Here is a 21,080-nt window from a genome sequence, read left to right on the forward strand (position 1 = left end):
ATATCCTCACATGGGGTAAGGAGAGCAGCTCCCCAGTGAGCTGGGAGGTCCCATTCAGTTTCTAGCACTAGCACAAAGACAACAACTGTCTCAGGACATCATCTTCGTCATCCAGATGGTGTGATGCTTCTGGAGCTGCTTACACCCATTCTCCCTGAGAAAGTGATCAACCCCACCACGATTTAATCCATTTTAAAGGTCTAAGCCCAGAGCTGGGTCCAGGGAAAGATGTTTAATTGTGAGAAAGAATTTATTCTGATCCAAACCAAAATCAGTAGAAGTATCAGGTTCCCAAAAGGAAAGGCAAAGCCTGCACTCTCAGGCCTGAGAAGCCAGAGGTAAAATAGCTTCTTTGGAGGATTTTGTCATTGTAGCACCCTGTGGGCAGGATACAGACTCAGGTATAGATGGGAGAGTGGGCAGTTTCCATGCATGCCCAACTAAGGCAAGGAAGAAAGAAAAGGCCCACAGTTGGATAGGTACAACTCCATGTATCAACAAAGAGGCAGTCATTGCTAATTGCCAGCATGTCAGAGAAGGAAACAACATGCCCAAGTCCAGCCTCAACTTTAACAGTGTCTTTCTGCATGGCCTGCAGATTGAGCAATGTCAGCACAGACACCTTGGAAGAAATGTTCACCAGCCATACTGCTGTAATGCCCCAGGACATCAGCTAGGTGCTCTGCACCAGCCTGTAAGCCCCAGCAGCCCAGTTTGGGGGCTGGTGTCTCATCCTACACTATGCCCTCCTGGGAAGCTGATTTTTGGTTTCTGACAGGTGTGACCTTCTGCTCCAGCTAGGCTAACCCAGGGCAGAGAAAGGAAATGCCGAGTGTATCTCCTGAGCAGCAAAGAGAATTTCTTTTTCTAGCTCAATAAGCAGATGGGTACCACCAAGAAAGGGCAGTTACCTTTGGGGCAGACACAGTAGATCATCTCCTTTCCTTCAGAGTGCAAGACCATAATTCTCTTATAAAGATTTGCTCCCTCTACCACGTCTCCTTTCTCACCTTGCTCAGGATGTGCCTTCTATTTGATGGCACATGGTCTGTTTGGGGGGGTCCAAGTTATTAAGATCCTTTCTCCCATGGGAGCGCAGGAACTGGTGTATCACTCAGCCTTTCATAACCATTCAGTTTTCTTCTGGAGCAATATGCTCAACAGCCTGTTTTTAGTGGAAAACAGGTTTGAACAGAGGTTAAAAAGAATAGACTTTGGTCACTTCCTTCTTCAAGAAGGGAGGAGTAAGTGGAAAACAGATTTTATACTTTGCAAGCATTTCCTCCAGTTTCCTGCAGCATCTAAACTTTAAAAATACAGCGTTACATCCCCACTATGCCTTCCACTGATCTCCAGAGGTTTTAAGGAATTCTCCTCGTGCCCCTTTTCAAGGGGTGCAAATCTTTACAGTAATTCAGTGCTTTTCCATTCCACATGCATACTGTGGGGCCTGCCAAAGGTCCCACCTGCCAAAGCAATTCAACCAGCCAACTTCCAGCCTAAGACTACAATCCCACCTGTTTCTTCCTGTGACTACCCCGATGATCCAGTAATACCCATAATCAACAGGAGCCTCCAAGACTTAGCCAGCTAATTGAGTTTCTCCCCTCCAATTTTGGTCTTACCATTCATCTTTGCACTTGGGGAGATAAATGTACTAGGAGACCTTACAAGCTGCCATCATTATCAATGGTAATCTTTGCCATTAAGGATCAAATCTGTAATTGCATCTGTAACACAGCACTTTGTCCATGTTCCCCGGGTCCATAGCACTCATGTTTGCCACTGCATCATGCACTTTGGCATGTAGCCAGTCTCTCTCCTTGGCTAGGTCAACAGCACCAGCAGATTTCCTTCCAAGAGGTCCCCATCAGGTGCACCCTCCAAGCCCTTTCCTCCAGCTACACCTCTGCTCTTGTAGGAGGGAAGAAGGTGGGAAGGAGGGGGAAAGCAGCAGTTCCCTAAGGGATCATCCTAAAAGTATGAAGCTGGAGGGACTGAATAAATGTAGAACTATGCAGCATGAATAAATATAAATTAAACTCATAACAAGAAGTGAAATATTAGGGCCAAGGTGACATTTGGACTGGAGGTTCAGCCAAGCTTTGCTTTAAATATTTTATTGCTGCAGATAAAGAAAGAGCTTATCCAACACGTTTCACTCTCTCTCTCTCTTGCTCTCTCTTTCTCTCCCTATCAACCAAAGGGGAAAGGGAAAAAAAAATCTTAAATAGCTTTGGTTGTATTTGAGCTAGACTTCAAAGTTTCACAAAAATAAACAGTTTTAGGGGGAGGAATGCACACTTGTAAAGAGGAAAAAATGCACTTTGAAGCCAGCTAGGGATTGCATGCTTTACACAGAGATCCACAGCATCCTCCTGGAGCAGACAAGTGGTGTCCCCCTCGCCTCCAAGCAGCCTCTCCTCCCCGTGCAGGGGGCTGCCTGGCAGCAGCATGGTCCTTCAAAGGGATGTCAGGGTAGAAAGAGCCAGTGCTCTCTTCCCCTTCCTCCTTCTATGCCCCTGTTGTTTTCTGCTCTGATTGAAAGTTTCATGCGCTTGTAGCCATCACTGAGATCTGAGTGTGCACAGCACCTAGTACAGCGTCAGTCCTGGCTTAAGATGAGGGCTTTTTGGGGGTTGATTGCTGCAGCGCCAAAAATCTGTATGAGTAGAGGTGGTCTCTATAATTTAAACTTAGGAAAGGAGAGGATAAGTTTGTCTGCCTTCTGCTCTGAAGTCGCTCAGGGCAGCTGGGGGACTGTTATCATAGGGGGTCTGCACCACACTGTCTGTAGGGCGAGCAAGCTGCTTCTCCTCTGGAACCTTCAGCCTCTGGGTTTGTCTGTCCCACACCACCCATCGATGAGGGAAGAGAAAGGGGGACCATCTGTCATGTTTTAATCCCTTAATTCCTTCTCTCTCTTCTGTCTCCACAGCACAGAGCCCCACTGCAGCAGATCCCTTGCAGCAAGCCTACGCTGGAGTGCAGCAGTACGCAGGTCGTTAGTATTAACACTTTCTCCCAATAAACCTTTCTCTTCTCTAAAGCCTTTAATCTCTGAACACACCTAAGGGGGCTGGGGGAAGGGAGGTATTTGCTGAGACAGGAACACCAGGGCCACAGATCCTCAGATTAAATTTGCATTACTCATGAAAACAAAGACCCAGGGTCTTCTTCCCCTAAGGAGGCAATCTTCAACCATAAAATACCAGGGAAAGGCTCCCACTGACCTGTACCTTGGTGCAGCTTCATTGACAGGACCGGGTCGGGTCTCCTTAGCACAATGAACAAGTAGAAAATCAGGACACTTGGTTTGGGGGCCACTTTCTGTAGCAACAAAATTGGGTGTTTCCTGAGTGCTGTGGTGTGTAGGGGAGATGGGCAGTCAGACCCTGCTGTGCCTGGCAGGGTTTGGGATGTCTGCACATCCCCATGTTGTAGGGTATGTCTATGCTTTGCAGGTTGGCCATGCGTGAGACACCTCAGCACTGGTTAGCTCTGGTGTGGCTGGAGGTGCAGCTGCTGAAGCGGGGGCTACCACACTCACCCCAAAAGCTATCGTCTCTGCAGTCAGCCTTAACACCATATCCCAGCTAGTTACTCTGAGGCCTGCTTAGAAGCTGCAGACGTACTCCTGGTTCCTCAGCAGCTTCTTCACAACTTCCAGTGGGTCAGCTTCTGCTGACTCTCACGTTGCCCTGTACATGGAGCTGCTCCTTTGCAGCTGATGGACTGACCCCAGCCAAAGTGACTTGGTGCAGATCATGACCCTGCCGTGTTCAGCCTCCCCTTGCGAGGTGTCCATGGCCAATGTTGCGAGGAAGCTGCCACCCCAAAGTCATTATTTCCTGTGGTAACTGGAGCAATCATGGGCTCCCGCTGAGGAATGGCTATTATCTCATGTCAGCACTGTATCTGGAAACTTAATTTAATTCTCCATGTAGGGGTTCATTTGCCAGTGTTTTAGTTATTGTCATTTATTGCTTGTGAGGTTTGATAGATGGGAAGCAGCTCAACCCTTTGAGCTGTTAATTAACCCCTCTGTACACACATGGCCCCTATCCCCCTCTCTCTGGGCTCACAGGCGACCCATACTCTGTATTTTTAGCAGCAAGGCACATCATCTACCATCTGTGGTACTGAATGGCTCCCCTTGTCTGCTTGGTGGGGGAGCTGAGGTGGGGAAAATTGTTTAATTGGCGCACACTGTTTCCACTGTGTCTGTGTGAAAGAGAAAGTGTTTGTAGACATGAAAGGATATATATATCTAAGAGTGTATGCACGAGTGTGCCTATACAGGGTGTGTGCATATGAAGGTTACAGTAAGAGAGAGGAAATACGTGTGAACTATTACTATGAGCATGTGAATTAGTCAGAGTGCAAAAGAGATTACACAGGGAAACGTGCATGGGTGCTGCACATGACTGCCAACACGGGCATCAATGTGCTGAGCTCGTCAGTGAGCGTGCTTGTGGTACCATCAGGGATGGTTACGCATCTCTGGTGGGGGAGATCTTAGTGGAGACCCCCGTTTAGACCACGTGGCTGTCCTCAGTGCTACTGTTAGGATGTTGAAGGGAGGTTGGGTCTTCAGGGCCAAGTGCCACCACCTGGAGCACCACTGTGATGTTTCTACTGCATCTCAGGCTGTATGAGGTGGTTAAAATACAGGGAGAAAGTCCACCTTCAGCTTGGTGTGATTGTTTGGTGTGAAAGCTCCATGCTTCCCAGCACTGAAATCTGTCCTTTCTTCTCTCCCTTTCTCTCCCCTATAGCTGCTTATCCTGCTGCTTATGGCCAGATTAGCCAAGCATTCCCACAGCCATCTCCCATGATCCCACAGCAACAGAGAGAAGGTGAGTGAATGGCCTGTTCGTGCTGGACCCAGCATGCCATCCCCACCACATTGGTTCCCCTTCTCACATACCTAGAGAACATCCATTAAACGCCCCATTGCTTCGAATCCCTGGTCCACTGACTCTTTTCTCAATTTCCATATGTGGCATCATTGGCACTAACTATAATATGCATGAACATCCTTGTGGGGAATAGCTGCTGAGATCTATCTTCTCAGCCCCCAGGGACAGGAACACGCTGTTTTGCATGGGCCATGGAAAGGCCTGGTAGCAAAGTAGGCAATAACATCCAGTGGGGGTTTTTAAAGACAGCCAACAAGAATGTGGATCAAAACCACAACTGCATTGGAATAAAGAATTTAATAGGAAACAAAGCACTGGTGGCCCTTCATTAGAAGCCAGTAATGTCATTTCAGAGACCTGCTATTTAGTGGAGCTGATAGAGTCCTTTTAGCCTCCCTCAATAATCAGGAAACAGAAATCAGCCATTTTAGAGTGCAATATCTGTATCAGGGTGAGATGAATCATGTAACAAAGGTACCTATTTATTTCTTTACATTGACTGTGAGAGGAGCCAGGGTTAAGTAGTCTATAGGACAGGCAGCACTGGAGACATGAAAAGTAAGGAGAGGTGAATCTACCCTTATTGCATGTAAATGTTTTGGGAGATAGAATCATAGAATCATAGAATCATAGAATATCCCCAGTTGGAAGGGACCCATAAGGATCATCAAGTCCAACTCCTGGCACCGCACAGGTCTGCCCAAAAGTTTAGACCATGTGACTAAGTGCACAGTCCAAACGCTTCTTAAATTCAGACAGGCTTGGTGCAGTGACTACTTCCCTGGGGAGCCTGTTCCAGTGTGTGACCACCCTCTCGGTGAAGAACCTCTTCCTGATGTCCAGCCTAAACTTCCCCTGCCTCAGCTTAACACCATTCCCGCGAGACCTATCACTGGTGATAATGGAGAATAGGTCACCTGCCTCTCCACTCCCCCTCGCGAGGAAGCTGTAGACTGCGATGAGGTCCCCCCTCAGCCTCCTCTTCTCCAGGCTGAACAGGCCAAGTGACCTCAGCTGCTCCTCATATGTCTTCCCCTCTAGGCCCTCCACCATCTTCGTCGCCCTCCTCTGGACACTCTCCAACAGTTTCATGTCCTTTTTGTACTGTGGTGCCCAGAACTGCACACAGTACTCGAGGTGAGGCCGCACCAGCGCAGAGTAGAGAGGGACAGTCACTTCCCTCAACTGACTAGCAATGCAGTGCTTGATGCATCCCAGGATATGGTTGGCCCTCCTGGCTGCCAGGGTACACTGCTGGCTCATATTCAACTTGCTATCCACCACAACCCCCAGATCCCTCTTTGCGGGGCTGCTCTCCAGCGTCTCGTCGCCCAGTCTGTACGTATAGCCAGGGTTGCCCCGTCCCAGGTGCAGGACCCGGCACTTGCTCTTCTTAAACTTCATGTGGTTGGTGATCGCCCAGCTCTCCAATCTGTCCAGATCTCTCTGCAAGGCCTTTCCACCCTCAGCCGAGTCCACAACTCCTCCAAGTTTGGCGTTGTCAGCAAATTTGCTCAAAACACCTTCTAGTCCTACATCCAAATCATTTATAAAAACATCATTTATAAAAACATTGAAGAGAATATATCCATGTCAGGTAATGCTTTGCACCCAAAGGGTTGCCTGAATGAAGAGAGGAGTCCCTCATGTTTCCTTTACATGGGGAAGACTAGAAGAGGAGACTGCTTGCCTAAGTGACGCATTTAAGTTAGATGCTTCAGCCTAGTATAGAGACCCTCATTTTAAAATTTATATTTCAGCTGTTATCCTCTATTAGGTCACTGATTCAGGTATATTCTATGTTATAAGTGCTATTATATATATATTATAACATTTAATATTTTAATATAGTGTAACAGAGTGAAATGAATCAAGATTATATTATCAAACTAAAACATTCTGATGGCCTAGAATTACTTTGAGGGAGAAATCTCATTTTGTGAGAAAATTGGAAATGTTGGCATTTCGATCTAATTTGGAATTATTTTTTTTCCCATGTCAGAATTTCCTGGGGAACATTAATTTTGTTAATGAGCCAGCCCTACCACAACAATAACATAGATGATCACAGTGTTAATAACGATACTAACTCTCAGCTCCTGTATCCTGGTTGGATAACAAGCCCAGAGCTGCTTGGCTGCTGCATCATTCCCATAGAGATTAGTCATTGCTTCCACATGAGTGCTGAGGCTGCTGGCAGCGGATGGGGTGCATAGGGTGGAACAGATCCAAAATGATCAAAGGTAGAGACGACAACAATCAAAGGTAGAGGTGAAGTCTTGATTCAGACTATGTCAACCAAGCAAAACTTGGGGGTAATTTCAAATTTGTATGGTATTACTCATCTTGACATAGTTTCTGAAACTCAGAAACACACATTAAAATAAAGTGATGCAGGCTTGTGACTCCTGCACTCAAACATGCTGAGGACTTGAATAGCAAGTAGATGCAGAAGAGGCAATGAAGTTACAGCCTCTGAGTGTTTGCTGTAGAGGTGAGGTGTATATGCCACTTACTGTGCATCCAACCAAAGGGCTGCAAAAATTCATACAACCTTATGGCACAGCTCATTTTTAGTTACTGTTGGAAGAGCTCTCTGGTCATAGGCTCTCCTTATGACACTGATTCACAGTGCTGGGGATGCAATCACAGATAGCTAATCTCAGCTCAGGTATGTGGAGTTTACTCATGTAGACAGTGGACACCCAGGATAGGTTGGGACGGCTGCTGTCCCCAAGCCAAGTAATTATCAACAATCTGGAGGGTGAGGAGCATGGGCAGAGCAATGACTTAGCAGCTCAGATCCAACCAACCCAAATAAACAGGGACCCACAGCAGATCTCTTTGCCGTGTGTTCCAGTGCTCCCACGTACAAGTGTTTCCAACATGGTTTGCCTGTAATATAAAAAATATTCATAAACTGTGCGTTTCTCTACAACTTTTCTTTCCCTTTGTCTGAACCAAGACTATCTGTGCTTCTAGTGTATTAATGAGCAGAAATATCTGTTACTTAAAGCAATAAAACCTAAATCCATGGAAGGTGTCAGGGTAGAAATGAACCTTGATTCTCTTTTCATAAAGTGTCTCAAGGGTTAGATTTTGAGCTGATTTACAGCCCTTTCAAAAACCAAAGTGAAGTGCTTAGTAAAGAATTTTAGTACTGTATTCAGCCCTGAACTGCCAAGTTTACTGATCTCCAATAATCCATTAACTCAGTCCAAAACAAGACCTTTCTCTTGACAGTTAGAGTTTTCACTGAGGTTTTGCCATACCAACAGGGATCTTGCTCCAGTGATCCTGATCCCTTCTAAACTCATTGGCTACGTGCACTGAGAAATAACTTAGCTCTTCAGAGCATTCTGAGCTGAACAACTCTTGCATTCAGTTTCTCGAAAATATACATATATGTAAAAAGCAGTGGCCATACACATAACTGTGTGGTCTACCATGGACTGCCTAGATTAGCTTGACTAGGAATAAAGGAAAAACAAAATAGAAGGGCTGAGAGAGAGCTTGTTTTGTGAATTCTTTACCAAGGAATCTAACTGTGATAGGTAACTTACGGACAGATGGAGTTAACGAGAAATTTCTTGTTAAATTCTAATAGCATAATTTTCATATGTGAGAATGATAAAACATCAAACTACCCCAGGTTGTTTCTCAGTAGCAGGTGGAGTTTTCAGCATTGGAAATTAGCAAAAATCTTCTGTAGTTGGGAATGGAGTGAGTTTGGCCTTGAATATCTGAGTCAGTATGGGAAGCCACAGCATGGGTTTCACAGCCACATTTCAGAGCAGAACTGGGCTTTGAGGATGGTCTCTCCTCTTTCAGTTCCTCCTGGTCTCTTCCTCTCAGTCTCCGAGCACTGTGAGTGAGACAAAGCTGAGCTCAAGGTGAGCTAAGGGTTGTTTTTTCCTTAAGCCCAACCTCTAAGCCTGGTGTTGAAGAAATTGCATGCCTTCTGATCTGCCTTATGCCTTAGTAGGTGTTTCTCAGCACATGCAGGCAGAATCCCTACTCATGCACAACACGTCCAAGACCCCAGGAAATGCAGCTGGCATTTTTGAAAGAATTTTCCAGTTTTACAGAGCAAACTGCTGGCTCTGGTGATGTCAGTGGGAATTTTGCCACTAATTGCAGCAAAGCCAAAATTTTACCCATTCTATAATAATGTGGATCTCAAATCCCACAGCAGAAGTGCTCTGGGGCACGTTCAAATGAAGAAATGAATTTTTCCCTGCTATTCTGGACCATGGTCTTCTCCTGGGCAGAATTTTCTCAACCCTAACAGACACCTAAGGGGGGGGTCGGTGTTTGTTTAACACTTTCAGACTTTCATATCTAGTTTATTATGCCAGTAACTGCACGTTGCATCTAACTGGACTGCAGCAAGGACTGGGGAAGGGATAGTTGCTTAGTTGGGAGACTGAGGAGGAGGCAGACAGGAGGTGAGGGGAAGAATGAAAAGCTTGGCATGAAATAGGGGAACCTGATTGTGGGCCACTGAGGTTCAAAAGTAATTTAGTTAAGCAGATGAGTGGGTGCCTAATTAGTTAATTATCCCACCATCCCACTATCCCCTCCATTTGGAAGAAACCCTGTCACCATCTTCATGACCTCTAGGAAATGCACAAGATGCAAAGGATCAGATGTTCCTTTGTGACAGTCCTTTTAGCAAATTAGTGGGGAAAATTGTGCTTAGCAAATATTCATTAGGGCTTCATTTTCCATTAATCCAAAAGGAAATGTGGAGAGCCTGTGACTTCAATCACGCTGAGGCCCAGGAATTTTAATGAGCTTTAAATGGGCATCTGTCAGAATCCTGACTTCGACGTACTTCTCCTGCCAGCCGGGGGGATGAGTAATGGCTAATAAAAGGTGGGAGCATCTAGGCTAACTCCTCTCCCTAACAGGAAAGGCAAAGTTGTAATTTGCTGTGTTATGACACCGTAATTATGCCTTGATGAAGAAAAGGAGCGTATTAAGAAACCCTTTACTTCCCCACACTGTGCCCCAGCCATAAATGGGGGAAAACTGGCTCAGTCAGGTCACAGGGTTGTAGGCACAGAGACCGGGTGGGAGGAGTATTACCTGGTATTCCTTCCACCCTTCCTATTTCTCTCTGTCCTCTTACTGTCACAACAAGGAACATGCACTAATTCCCCTTCATCTTGACCCCCCTGAGCAAACCAGAGCTGGAGTTACCTTTGGAGGTCAGTGCAAAGCTGGGCAGCAGCTGGAAGTACCCTTGGAAATAATCCCAAGAAAAAAAACAATCCCAGCCTCCTGAAATTATACAGGTTTCTGCTGGTGGACACTGCAAGTGGTTTAAATGCTTTTTTTTTTTCCCAACAAAACCACTTCGACACAAATGTTCCCTCTGGATTTTTACTCAATGTATTTATACACTATACTTAAAAGTCACATTGATAAGCTTCATTCTAAGCCAGAGGCAGATTCTCCCTCTTCTACCCCAAAATTCGATTCCAACAGAACATGTTCTGAGTCTGAACTTTAACAAAACTGCATATTCCAATGAAAGACTCCTCTCTGGATATTTTTCCAAGCACCCTCTGAAGTCTGTAACCCTTTGAAGTTCGTTACAGCACTGAGGCAAAAAAAAAAAAAAAGGCAATTTCTGTCCTGATGTCTAGTATTTTGGATTTGAATCCATCTATCATCTCTTTTGAAGAACCCTGTAGAACTGGGGGGGGCGTGACCAAACTGTCGAGATTTGGGGGAGTCTTTGGGCTGAGTCAATCTGGGGAGGCTGAATGTAAAATTCTAAAACCAAAATAAGCCTGGGGGTTTCTTCATCTCTTCCTACTTGTTATCACAGTCCTCCCACAGACATGAGAAAGATAATGAAACTTCTGTGTGCAGACATTGAGAAGAGGCAAGGGTTAGTGGTGGTCACCTAATACTCTACAGATTAAATGACATTATGGGGAACAAAGAAAAACTATGATCTGCATCTTTCATTCTTTTTGCTCTTATTCCTCCATTCTCTCTTTCCATGACCACATGTGCTCTTGCATTCCTCTGTCTCTAGGTTTTATCCTGGTGTTTATCCTGGGAAGGTTAGCATAACCTCTGGGTGGCTTTCTGAACTCCCGGTCTTCTGCTTTCTTTGTTCCTCTGAAAGTGTTTTGAAGACCAATATAGGAGAATAGGGAAGGGTCATTAGGACAGATGCCACATTGCTAGGCATACAGTTTTCCAAAGAGGATAAAATGGTAAAAATAAACAGATGAGCCAAGAAAACCTGTGAAAACACATCCCACAGCCACTCTTTCCCAGCTGAGGAAAGTCAGACATGCAGAGGAACAAAGGGAGGCCTTTCTCCAAGACCCATTAATGCAGTCTGGGCTCTGCAGACTGCTTCCTTGCAGTGACCCTTCAGCTGTCAGAGAGAGGGGACACCAAAGTAAATCTCCACCATGTGCTTCTCATATCCTATTAATTTCCATTCATGGCTCTTTTTTTCTCTTGACAGGACCAGAGGGCTGTAACCTGTTTATCTACCATCTGCCCCAGGAGTTTGGGGATGTTGAGCTGATGCAGATGTTCCTGCCTTTCGGTAATGTCATCTCCTCGAAAGTGTTTGTGGATCGGGCGACAAACCAAAGTAAATGCTTTGGTGGGTAAAGATAACAAAACAATTAGATTCATCCAGGAAAGGGCTTTCTCTGAATACTTCACCTTTCAAACTGCTTTCTTTCTGCTTAAGCTTTATGATTTCTCTTGATTTACTCCTGTTGATACTTTCCCCTTCCCTCTTTCTCTCCTAATTGTCTCATGCTCAGAATTGTGTGCTCTGCTTAGAAGTGAAGGTTGGCATCTCACTGGCAGCTGGGTGCTGCAGTTGCTGCTGGTGGGGTGGAAAACACCCCCCCTTGGAAGGGGAGGTGGGGAGGGTGCAGAAAAGACTAAAGCACCTGGAGCAAAATGGAGGGGGCCAGGGAGTAGGTGAACTGCTGATGGAGTCAGCAGTGGGAATTTCTGTACCCAAGGGAAAGGAAAAACAGGTTGTGGAGTTGAAGGGAGGACAGAGCTTGAGGGACAGCTCTCTAGCGTGTGTGATGCATTAAACTGCAAAGGGCTAAGGGCTGAACACCATCAGCTGAAATCCTGGTCTTCTGCAGGGATGGCTGCTCAGCAGACTGCAGGCAGCCGTGCTCTGAGCCCGCCAGACCTGAGCCAGCACCACGGCATGTACAAATAGCCCCAGCTAACCCTGTGCCTCAGCCAACAAGCCATGCTAAGAGGCTGGGTCTGAAAGCAACGCTGTGCTCACACAGCTCCAGGCCCAACTCCACCAGCTGGAGCATGAGCAGAACACAGCTTCAGCTGCATGTTGGCCACCAGGCAGGGACACCCCAAGGTGCACCCACAAAGGGAGGGTTCAGCCTGCCATCAGTGGTGTGCTGATGTGTGCGTGATGTCTCAGTGGGATCCCCCTGTTCGCAAAGGTGCTGCTGTGAAAGGTCCCTTCTGGCAGCCCCAGAAAGGTCCCATCCCACTTGGTGGATGGGGGATCTCCTCTCACCCGCCGCTGGAATGTGCAGTTTCTGGTTCTCCACCACCCAGTGCTCTTTGCAAACTTTCTCTGAGAACTGCAACGGGACAAACTATTGCTTTTCTTTTCCTGTTACTTGCATCTGATCTGGACTCTGTCTCTCAGGCAAACTTCCAGAGTTAAGACTTGCTGGAATTTCATTTGATTTTAAAGTCACTCTCAGTCTCCACACTATGCTTCCCTCCCATGTTGCCTTCCCCATTCCCTTCATGGACAGCCCACCTCCCAAAACTCTTACCTCATTCCTTGCTAGCTATGGTGCATGACAGACAGTACTTCCAAGAGATTGTGCCCCTTCTCTGTGCACAGTTTCTCCTGCCCATTCACAGAGGGTCTGAACAGGCTGCTTTTTGATTGAAAAAGCTTTGCTCCCTAGTGTGAGGGGATACAGCAATCCCTTCACCAGTAGTCATGGGATTGCTGCACTCTCGAGCATTAGAGAACAAAAGAGTTTGTTAAGAAGAACTTGGGAAGTTCAAATGAGAAATTTAGAGCTTTAACCGTATAAAAGCTCATAACAAAATAAGCAGACCAGCAAAGCTCTAGGTAACATCGAACACTAATGCTCCAAGGATATCAACAAGTGGACCTTTGGCAGTGAAACTGCTATTCCTATCATAAATAATATTTAGGGGAGTACTGAGCTTGTCTCCCCTTATACAGGCAAGGGGGAAGGGCAAAGGTAAATGGAGAAGAAACGAGGTGGGAGCCAAGTCCAGTAAGGAAGAGTATCTTCTGGATAGAGATTCACCTCATATCCTCCTGTCTCAAAGGTTCTTTGGCTGTAAGGCTTAATGAGGGTAATAGCACATATCTAGCTTGCAGGGCAGGGTTATGGGGCTGGCTTTGTTGCTGTTTCCAAGGTACTGTGAGGTTGTGGCTGATAGCTGAGCAGGGGTTGAGGGATCTTAGCAGAAATTTTTCTTATTGTGAGTCTTACTGGAAGAACCTAAACCACAGCTTGTTTGATGCAGTAACCTCCGACACCAATGGTAGGGTATTCCAGCCTGAAGGCAGGAAGGTGCACTTTGGATGTGTAAACTCAGGCAAGCAAAAGCAGGAACTAGAGAATGCTGATGGATTTTAGTCACCTTACATTATCTTCTGAGACACCAATATCCAGTCAGTTTTGGGTTCCAGGCATCAAGCCCCAGTTTTCTCTGACTTCAGCTAAGTTTCCCATAGAGCTGAGTGCCTGATGTGACTGTTGGTTTCAGACACTTACACTGCCATGTACACCTCCTCCACAAGGACAGAAATAGCAGACATACAGGTAGCTAATTATCACAAGTATGTCACACTGCTCTTCAAAACTTCCCACCCCACTGACCTTCAACTTCAGAGCAATGTAAAAATGTGGACATTATTATAGATAATCAGGCCTTTCATTTGTTGTGCTAAGTCCACTGAAGTTGGCACTGATTATAATTCTTTGTTCAGAAACTCAGCTTTTTTAAAAAAGGAAAGATTACTTTTTCCTAAAGGAAAAGAAGGATTTTTGTTAACTTTGAAAGTAAGAAAACTCTTTCCTTTTCTGCTTAAGCATTTCCCCAAACTCATCATATAAAAACATAGCATTTGCATTCTGTTTCACCTTTTTTTTTTAACCAGCCAGAGCTCTCCAACTGGTAGCCTGGGGGGGACAATTCTGTCTGGCCGCAGAAAGATATTCCACCATTATATGACCTTTTAAAGTGTATCTGCTATGCAGATCCCAAGTAAATTGCTATAACAGAGTCTAGCTCGAGGTTGTCGAGAAATTGTCAAGAAGTCCTTCTTTAGACAAACTCAAAAAATTCCATGGAGAAAAATGTCACCATTTTTTTCTTCCACGGGAAGAGAAAATACTTCATTTGCTGCTCTTCTCACTATTGAACTACCAGTAAGTAGCCAGCCCAAAGTGCGTCGGTAGAGCAGCATCTCAAAAAAAAAAAAAAAAAAAGAGACTTTTATTCCTTTGTGTTCAGTTCTGAACCTCCCCTGTGCTTCCAGCACAAAGATGGATGCATTATCTCCTTTGGCCACTGCTGGCAGGATTGTGTAGGGGCAACTATGGGAGAAAACAAGACCAGCCACAAGCCTTTCTCCCGGTTTCCCAGGGTCCACCATCCTGCTGAGACCCATTAGCACCTGTGTGTGTTGAAGAAACCACACTGCAGTTATGAAGCCTTGGACTTTCTCAGTTCAAAGGCTGCCTCCTGGCTTGACAGTGAGCAGTGCAGAACGGTGACTACAGCAAACACCAGTCTTGTGCAAAAAAAATGTGAAAGTGGTCAAAATATGGCTGTTGTTTACCATAGCAGGTCTGCTTGCTGCAGTGTGTAAGACTGCCTGAGACACAACCCTGACCTCACTGAAAAACAGTCATTGAAGTTGGGAGGCATCTTTGTCTGGGACTTTCCTCTTGCTGCATTTATCCAGTCTAGACCCAAATCCTCCCTTTTTTACTACATTTTTTCAGGCCCCTGGCTTTTATTTTCCCCCCTATCCTGATGCAGCTGAAATATGTCCCACTACAGGCCACACTTCTTTCTCCCTCGCACTCATCACCATCCTGTCTATCCCCATGGCCTGAGCCTCCATCACACCGACCACATCAACATCTCCTTGGGATTCTCCTCTGGTACTGCCCTTTCCACCGTCTTGGATTCAGAGTTATTAATTTTACTTTCACAGCCCTTCACCATTCTGTCTGTCTTTCTCCTCTCCCACCAGCTCTTCACAGCTCTTCAGGGCCCAATCTGTAGCCTCTTCCCATCCGCTTCTTTTATACTTAGCACATTTCTCCTCACTGGGCCTTGCTGTCCTTTCTCAGTGAAATGGCAGGGACACCGCAGGAGTTGTCTCACTTGAGGAAAAATTACACTTAATAAGGCTTTCCTTGAAGACAGCAACTCCCATTCTCAGAGCAGACTGATCTGGGATGTCTTGCACAGAGGCACAATGTGTCACAGCCTAACCATCAGCTTCTGCAGGACCCTGAGTCTATATTTTGTCTCTGTGCAAGGCATGCACTTCCCACTGCATGTGTGTAAGCTCATGTGTATATATACTGAATGTCAGAGGACATACAATATATCTGTATGCTGATCACAATGGTTCTATTGAAAATTTCCCTCTCAGATATGCAGATAAGTTTATTGTGACCAATTTGTGTACAAGGCAAAAAGAAAACTCGATTAAAATGATGCTATTAAAGCTGCTAAGGCAAGTAGTCAATGTGAGAAGAGCTGCTCTTCGTGCTGCCCACACAAGGTTAATTCTCCCTCTGTAGGGTAGGATGACGCTACTATACAGTTGTAATTTCAGCAGCACTAAGTGTTGTCACACAGAACACACTTTAAGAAGGCATTTGAAGACGTTAAACTAGTGAAATGCAAAGACAACCATGTTCTAAGAAAATGTTTTAACAGAGAAGAGAAAGAAAAGGATAGGTTTGAGCAATATTAATTAGGAAGGCATGACAGAAATTAGAAAAATGAGGACGCGGATGGAACAGCAGAGGCCAAATGATTACCCTGAGGTGTCAGATAAGATGTAGATAAATTAAAGCCAGAGGAAATGCTGTACTGGTGCACTTGGAAATTCATTCCCCAGCCTCCCCTTTCCAAGAGCAGCAAGCACCTGGATGTGCCAGCTCTGCATGACACCAAGAAGTGGGCACTGCAAGGGCAGCTCTGCACCATGTAGAGTCCACCCAAATGTTGCTGATGGCCCCCCCAATTTGGCAAAACAACTAATCTTCTTTGAAGATGCCAAAAGAGAGAAGAAAATGCCACTTGATGAGGGTCATAGTAGTTAATTACCCTCGCCGTGAAATATTTCTACTCCCTACTCAACTTTTTCTGGCTCCTATCTTGTGAGCCAAGTGACCGAGATTAAAGGTGAGAAAAGCGGTAAGGAATGAGGACTGGACACAGGAGGGGATGAAACTCAGGAGAAGGGCTGAGACATAGGTAGAGCTTGTGTTGTGTTATTAAAAATACATTGTGGCAGTTCAAGACAGCAGCGTGGTGGCAGAAAGGTAGGGTGGGAGTTGCAAGGCAGCAGGCAGGTCATCACAGTCTGCAGAGTTTCAGCTTGGAAGCTGAAACAGAAAGAGCAGAAACATCGAGAGACTGGGGCATCGGCAAAGCTATGCAGGGCCCCAGGACCAGGGGCACTGCACATCAGGTCTAAAGTGCATTGGCAGCACTCCATAAGACATGAGAGTGGAACAACAGACCCTGAGGTACATCAGAAAAATATTGCTCAGCACCTGCTCGCAATGTGCTTCCAACAAATCCTGAAAAAGCTGGCAGTTTCTCATTTAATTTAAAAATAATAAAAAAAAAAATCTGTCCTTAAATTCATCCAAGGAAATGAACATGTCCAGGAGTAAGGTGATGTACTGGTGAGAAATTCCAGCCCCATGTTCCCGTCCCATCTGGGTGATGACGGGTTAACCAATCTGTGTGCTTCTGTTTCCCCCTCTTGTAGCAGGACACTGATTCCTTTACATGGGGATTTGAGATACGCGGATGAGGAGAGTTATTTATCAGCTCAAAGGTTTTTTTGTTTTGAGGTTTGTTTGGTGTTTTTTTTTTTCCCTCTGTTACTTCCTTTTTCTCACCAGATAAAGGAATTATTAGAAAGCACTTGGGACAGAGATGGAGCTCTGCTTGCTAGTATTACCAGTACTATGATTAAATTCAATTTTTTTCCTTTTAACCTTTAACCTGATTTCAAACTTCCTAAGAAAAATCTCTGCCCCAGACTTTCTCTCTGTAGCCCACAGAATTAGACTATGTCCTTTGTTTTGCATGATCTATGGCAATTAATTTTGTTTCAGTTCCCTGGACAATATGATATTGCCATAGCCATATAGCTATGGGTTTCAGGCCAAAGTTCAGAGTGTAATGAAAGAAACCACTAATTTTAGCACCTGAGTTGAGACAATATGGGAACAATCTTCCAGGTGTATTAAAATACAGAAATACAGAAGTTTATATTTGCTAGCTCCAAATATTATAATTATTATAATCCAAAGCAGCCAGGCTCTAAGACTTCAGATCCACAGAGTGAGGAAGGGACAGTTCTCCAGGTGATAAGGAAAGAGTTGTGTGAGTAAGAAAGTGAAGGAAGAGTTCATCAAACTTACTGCACAGCACCTCCAGCCACTGCAGTTGGTTGAGGGAGGTTTTAGGGGGAGGAAGAGGAGCGGGAAAAGTATTAGGGCTGTGAGCCACTATTCATTTAGAAACTATAATTAATTTGATGTTTAGATTAATTTCTGATGTACTCTCAAAGGTGCACTGAAAGCATTTTTCCTTTATTATAATGTTGATTGCTTACTGAGGAGATAAATCTAACTGTCAGTTATGCACTGACTTACCAAAACTTTCAGACCAAGCAAGCATGTATGCATAAGGAACAGCTGTTTGCAGCTCTCCAGTTAAAGGGGTAGCTCTGTCTTTTCCCAATAACTCACATTAAAGAAAATCTATATATTGTACACAGGGACTTCTGCTTTCTTTTGTAGTTTAACAATTTATTAGACAAGAATATGTTAGCAGAATCTATGTTCTATTTATCTGTCTGTCCTTGTGTCTATCACTATTCTATCCATCTCTGCACCCAAGTGATAGATGTAGTCCATCCAGAATATGTCTAGAAGTTATGTATATGTTTGTACGTACCTACTCGCATACACACACAATCATTTATAACATTTTCACTCATGGTGTGATTAGATGGAGGAACTCATTACTGCAGGGTCTTTGTGGCTACTCATTTAATGAACTTCAAAGGAGGAATGGCCATTTATGTGACTAATGGAAATGACCAATGTTAAGAGTTAATGCCAGAAGAAAGAAAAGAAAAAAAAAGTTTTGAAAGAGGTTAAAAACTTAATGCTCTGGGCTTCAAATTAATCCTTCAGCTTTGGGAACTAGGAAAAGAACCTGAAGGGTTTTTCGCATGTGCCTGCACAGCGTGCCATTTACTGCCACCTCCTCTAAAAATACTTTGATTTTAGATAGAGTAGATGAACCCTAATTAGATACAGCTGGTCCTCCCTATGCTCCAAGGATATTGTAGTTTTAAATGCAAACACCCCCATGTGTAGAAATGCCAGAGGAGTCTCTAGTGCTACTTTCATTCGGTCCAGAAGTTTCTGTTCAGAAAACAGTTAACCCTTCAACAGGCAGGCCCATTTCTGAACTCAAGGTGATTGAACTGCTGAACATGGACTTACCACATCCTGCTCTTGTGAGACTGCAGACCTACAACAACATTTAGCTTTCCATTACATCTGTTTTTATTTTGTTTTCCCAAGATCTCTCTCATTCAATGTAAATTTGAGCTGTAGAACAAGTGTTTCTCCATCCATCCATCCATCCATCCATCCATCCATCCATCCATCCATCCATCCATCCATCCATCCCCACATATTTATCTTCAACTTCTTTATACCTGTCTGTTCTTTCTCATTCGCTGCACAGGACTGCTCTTCAGCATTTTGAAGTCTGTCAGCTAGCTTGTTACAGAGCAGCTGTTCGATAGATCCTCACAGCTCCCTGCTTGGCCCCAGGCCTTCCTTCCCGCACAATATTCAAATGTTGCTATGAATATGAATTGATTATTATTTCCTCATCTGTTTTCCTAAGGCCCTTCCTAGCAGAGCATTTGAGAGGTTCATGGAACTGAGAAACAGCATTTTCACAGTGCTCACGTCGTCCTCATTTCACCAAGGGGATGGTGAGACATAGAAAGATATTCAAAACTATTTATTAATCTTGAATGCCTCATCTGAGATGCCATGAGCCTGATTGGTCTGTTTGTGTGTTTTCTCAAAATGTCTAACACAATGCAGGGCATGCTATGTTTATGTTCATTTCAGATGCAGTACAGGCATGCAGCCTTTCTATACCAGCAAAATCTCAGGTCATACACTCAAAATCTCAGGTCACACACTGACTGAGCACCAAGAAAAAAATAAAGAGGCCTCGCATATCAGCTCATGCACTGTCATAACTGCCCATATCTTTTTAACATTTGTATGCTTTTGGCTCTAGTTGGGCCAGGACAGTTAACTCATGGCTGGACGTCTTTGGGGCATGGCTCAGGGGTGGCAAGGTACAGAGACCGTCCCTAGACAGCAATATAGACAAGACCACTCCTCTTTTAGGGATAAGAGAGTTTAATCATAAGGATAGAAGGCATGATGTGCCATTTGCACTCAGAGCCTGCAGATTTTATTTACTAATAAGAAAGTAGCCTAGGAGATCTTATTAAGGGTTTTTGTGATATGTTATTTACCCAGCATAATTGGGATGTCATGCAAAAAATAGGCGTCAAGTCCACTTCTCCGAGGCAGCATTTGGTTGTACAACTGCATCACAAAACCATACTTTTCCTCCCTTATTTACTGTCTGTATTCCAACACTAGCAATAATGAGTCTGATACATTGCCATCTTCTTTACCCTGTTCTGTTATTCATTCTCTACAATAATTAAAACAAGGATATCATGAAAAAGAAAAATACAGAAACATGTGGTTAGAAGTGATGTCTTAATGCTTATATAAAACAATACAAAATTAAAATTTTATACATAACATCAATTCTTGCATTTTTTAACTCTTGAGTGCTTCATTTTGTAATCTTTTCATTGCTTTAGTGTATTGGTGTGTGTGATATCTTACTTTTTCAAGTAAGCAAACCAAAACTAATGTATGAGATGAGATGAACAGACAGTGTATACTGACATCTGTTGTGGTTTAACCCGGCTGGCAGCTAAACACCACACAGCCGTTCGCTCACCCTCCCCCCTCCCTCTCTGGGATGGGGGAGAGAAACGGGAAAGTGAAGCCGGTGAGTTGAGATAAAGACAGTTTATTAAGACAGGAATATAATAATAACAATAATAATAATAATAGTGATAATGATAATAGTATTAACAATAATAATGTGTAAGAAAACAAGTGATGCACAATGCAATTGCTCACCACCCGCTGACCGATGCCCAGCCTATTCCCGAGCAGCCGGCCCCCCCACCCCAGCCAGCCACCCCTATATATTGTTTAGCATGACGTCAGATGGTATGGAATACCCCTTTGGCCAGTTTGGGTCAGCTGTCCTGGGTCTGTCCCCTCCCAGATCCTGCTGCACCCCCAGCCTGCTCGCTGGCAGGACAGAGCGAGAAGCCGAAAAGTCCTTGGCCTGGTGTAAACACTGCTCTGCAACAATTAAAACATCAGCATGTTATCAGCGTTCTTCTCATCCTAATCCAAAACATAGCACCCTACCAGCTACTAGGAGGGAAAATTAACTCTGTCCTAACTGGAACCAGGACAGATATCCACCCCTTATTCCATACCATTTATGTCATGCTCAGGTTACACTCTTTCCAATACATTCTAATTAATCACCATTTTCATCTATGATATATAGCAATCATGGCAGTGATGACATACAGTATTATATAAGAATTAACATACTACAATTCAACTCATGGGCTATTCTCACCCAGTATCAAATCCCCTTGAGGTACACACCGGACCTCCCCATTCTTTTGCATTACCCACCAAGTGCATCCAG

At 44.6% G+C, this 21,080-nt stretch overlaps 1 protein-coding gene across 2 annotated transcripts in view; it reads left to right on the forward strand.

Moving 5' to 3' along the window:
* The window catches only part of LOC310888764 (CUGBP Elav-like family member 4), an 815,597-nt gene that overhangs the window by 777,445 nt on the left and 17,072 nt on the right, over nucleotides 1–21,080 (forward strand). The window contains exons 9-11 of one of the 2 annotated variants that reach the window (XM_083815832.1): nucleotides 2,939–3,004; nucleotides 4,779–4,859; nucleotides 11,419–11,562. In XM_083815832.1, coding sequence (XP_083671958.1) covers nucleotides 2,939–3,004; nucleotides 4,779–4,859; nucleotides 11,419–11,562 — 291 coding nt within the window. The remainder of the gene's footprint in view (nucleotides 1–2,938; nucleotides 3,005–4,778; nucleotides 4,860–11,418; nucleotides 11,563–21,080) is intronic. The other variant, XM_083815833.1, reaches the window with a different exon arrangement.

This window comes from Anser anser, assembly GCF_964211835.1.
Source record: "Anser anser genome assembly, chromosome: W".
NCBI lineage: Eukaryota > Metazoa > Chordata > Aves > Anseriformes > Anatidae > Anser > Anser anser.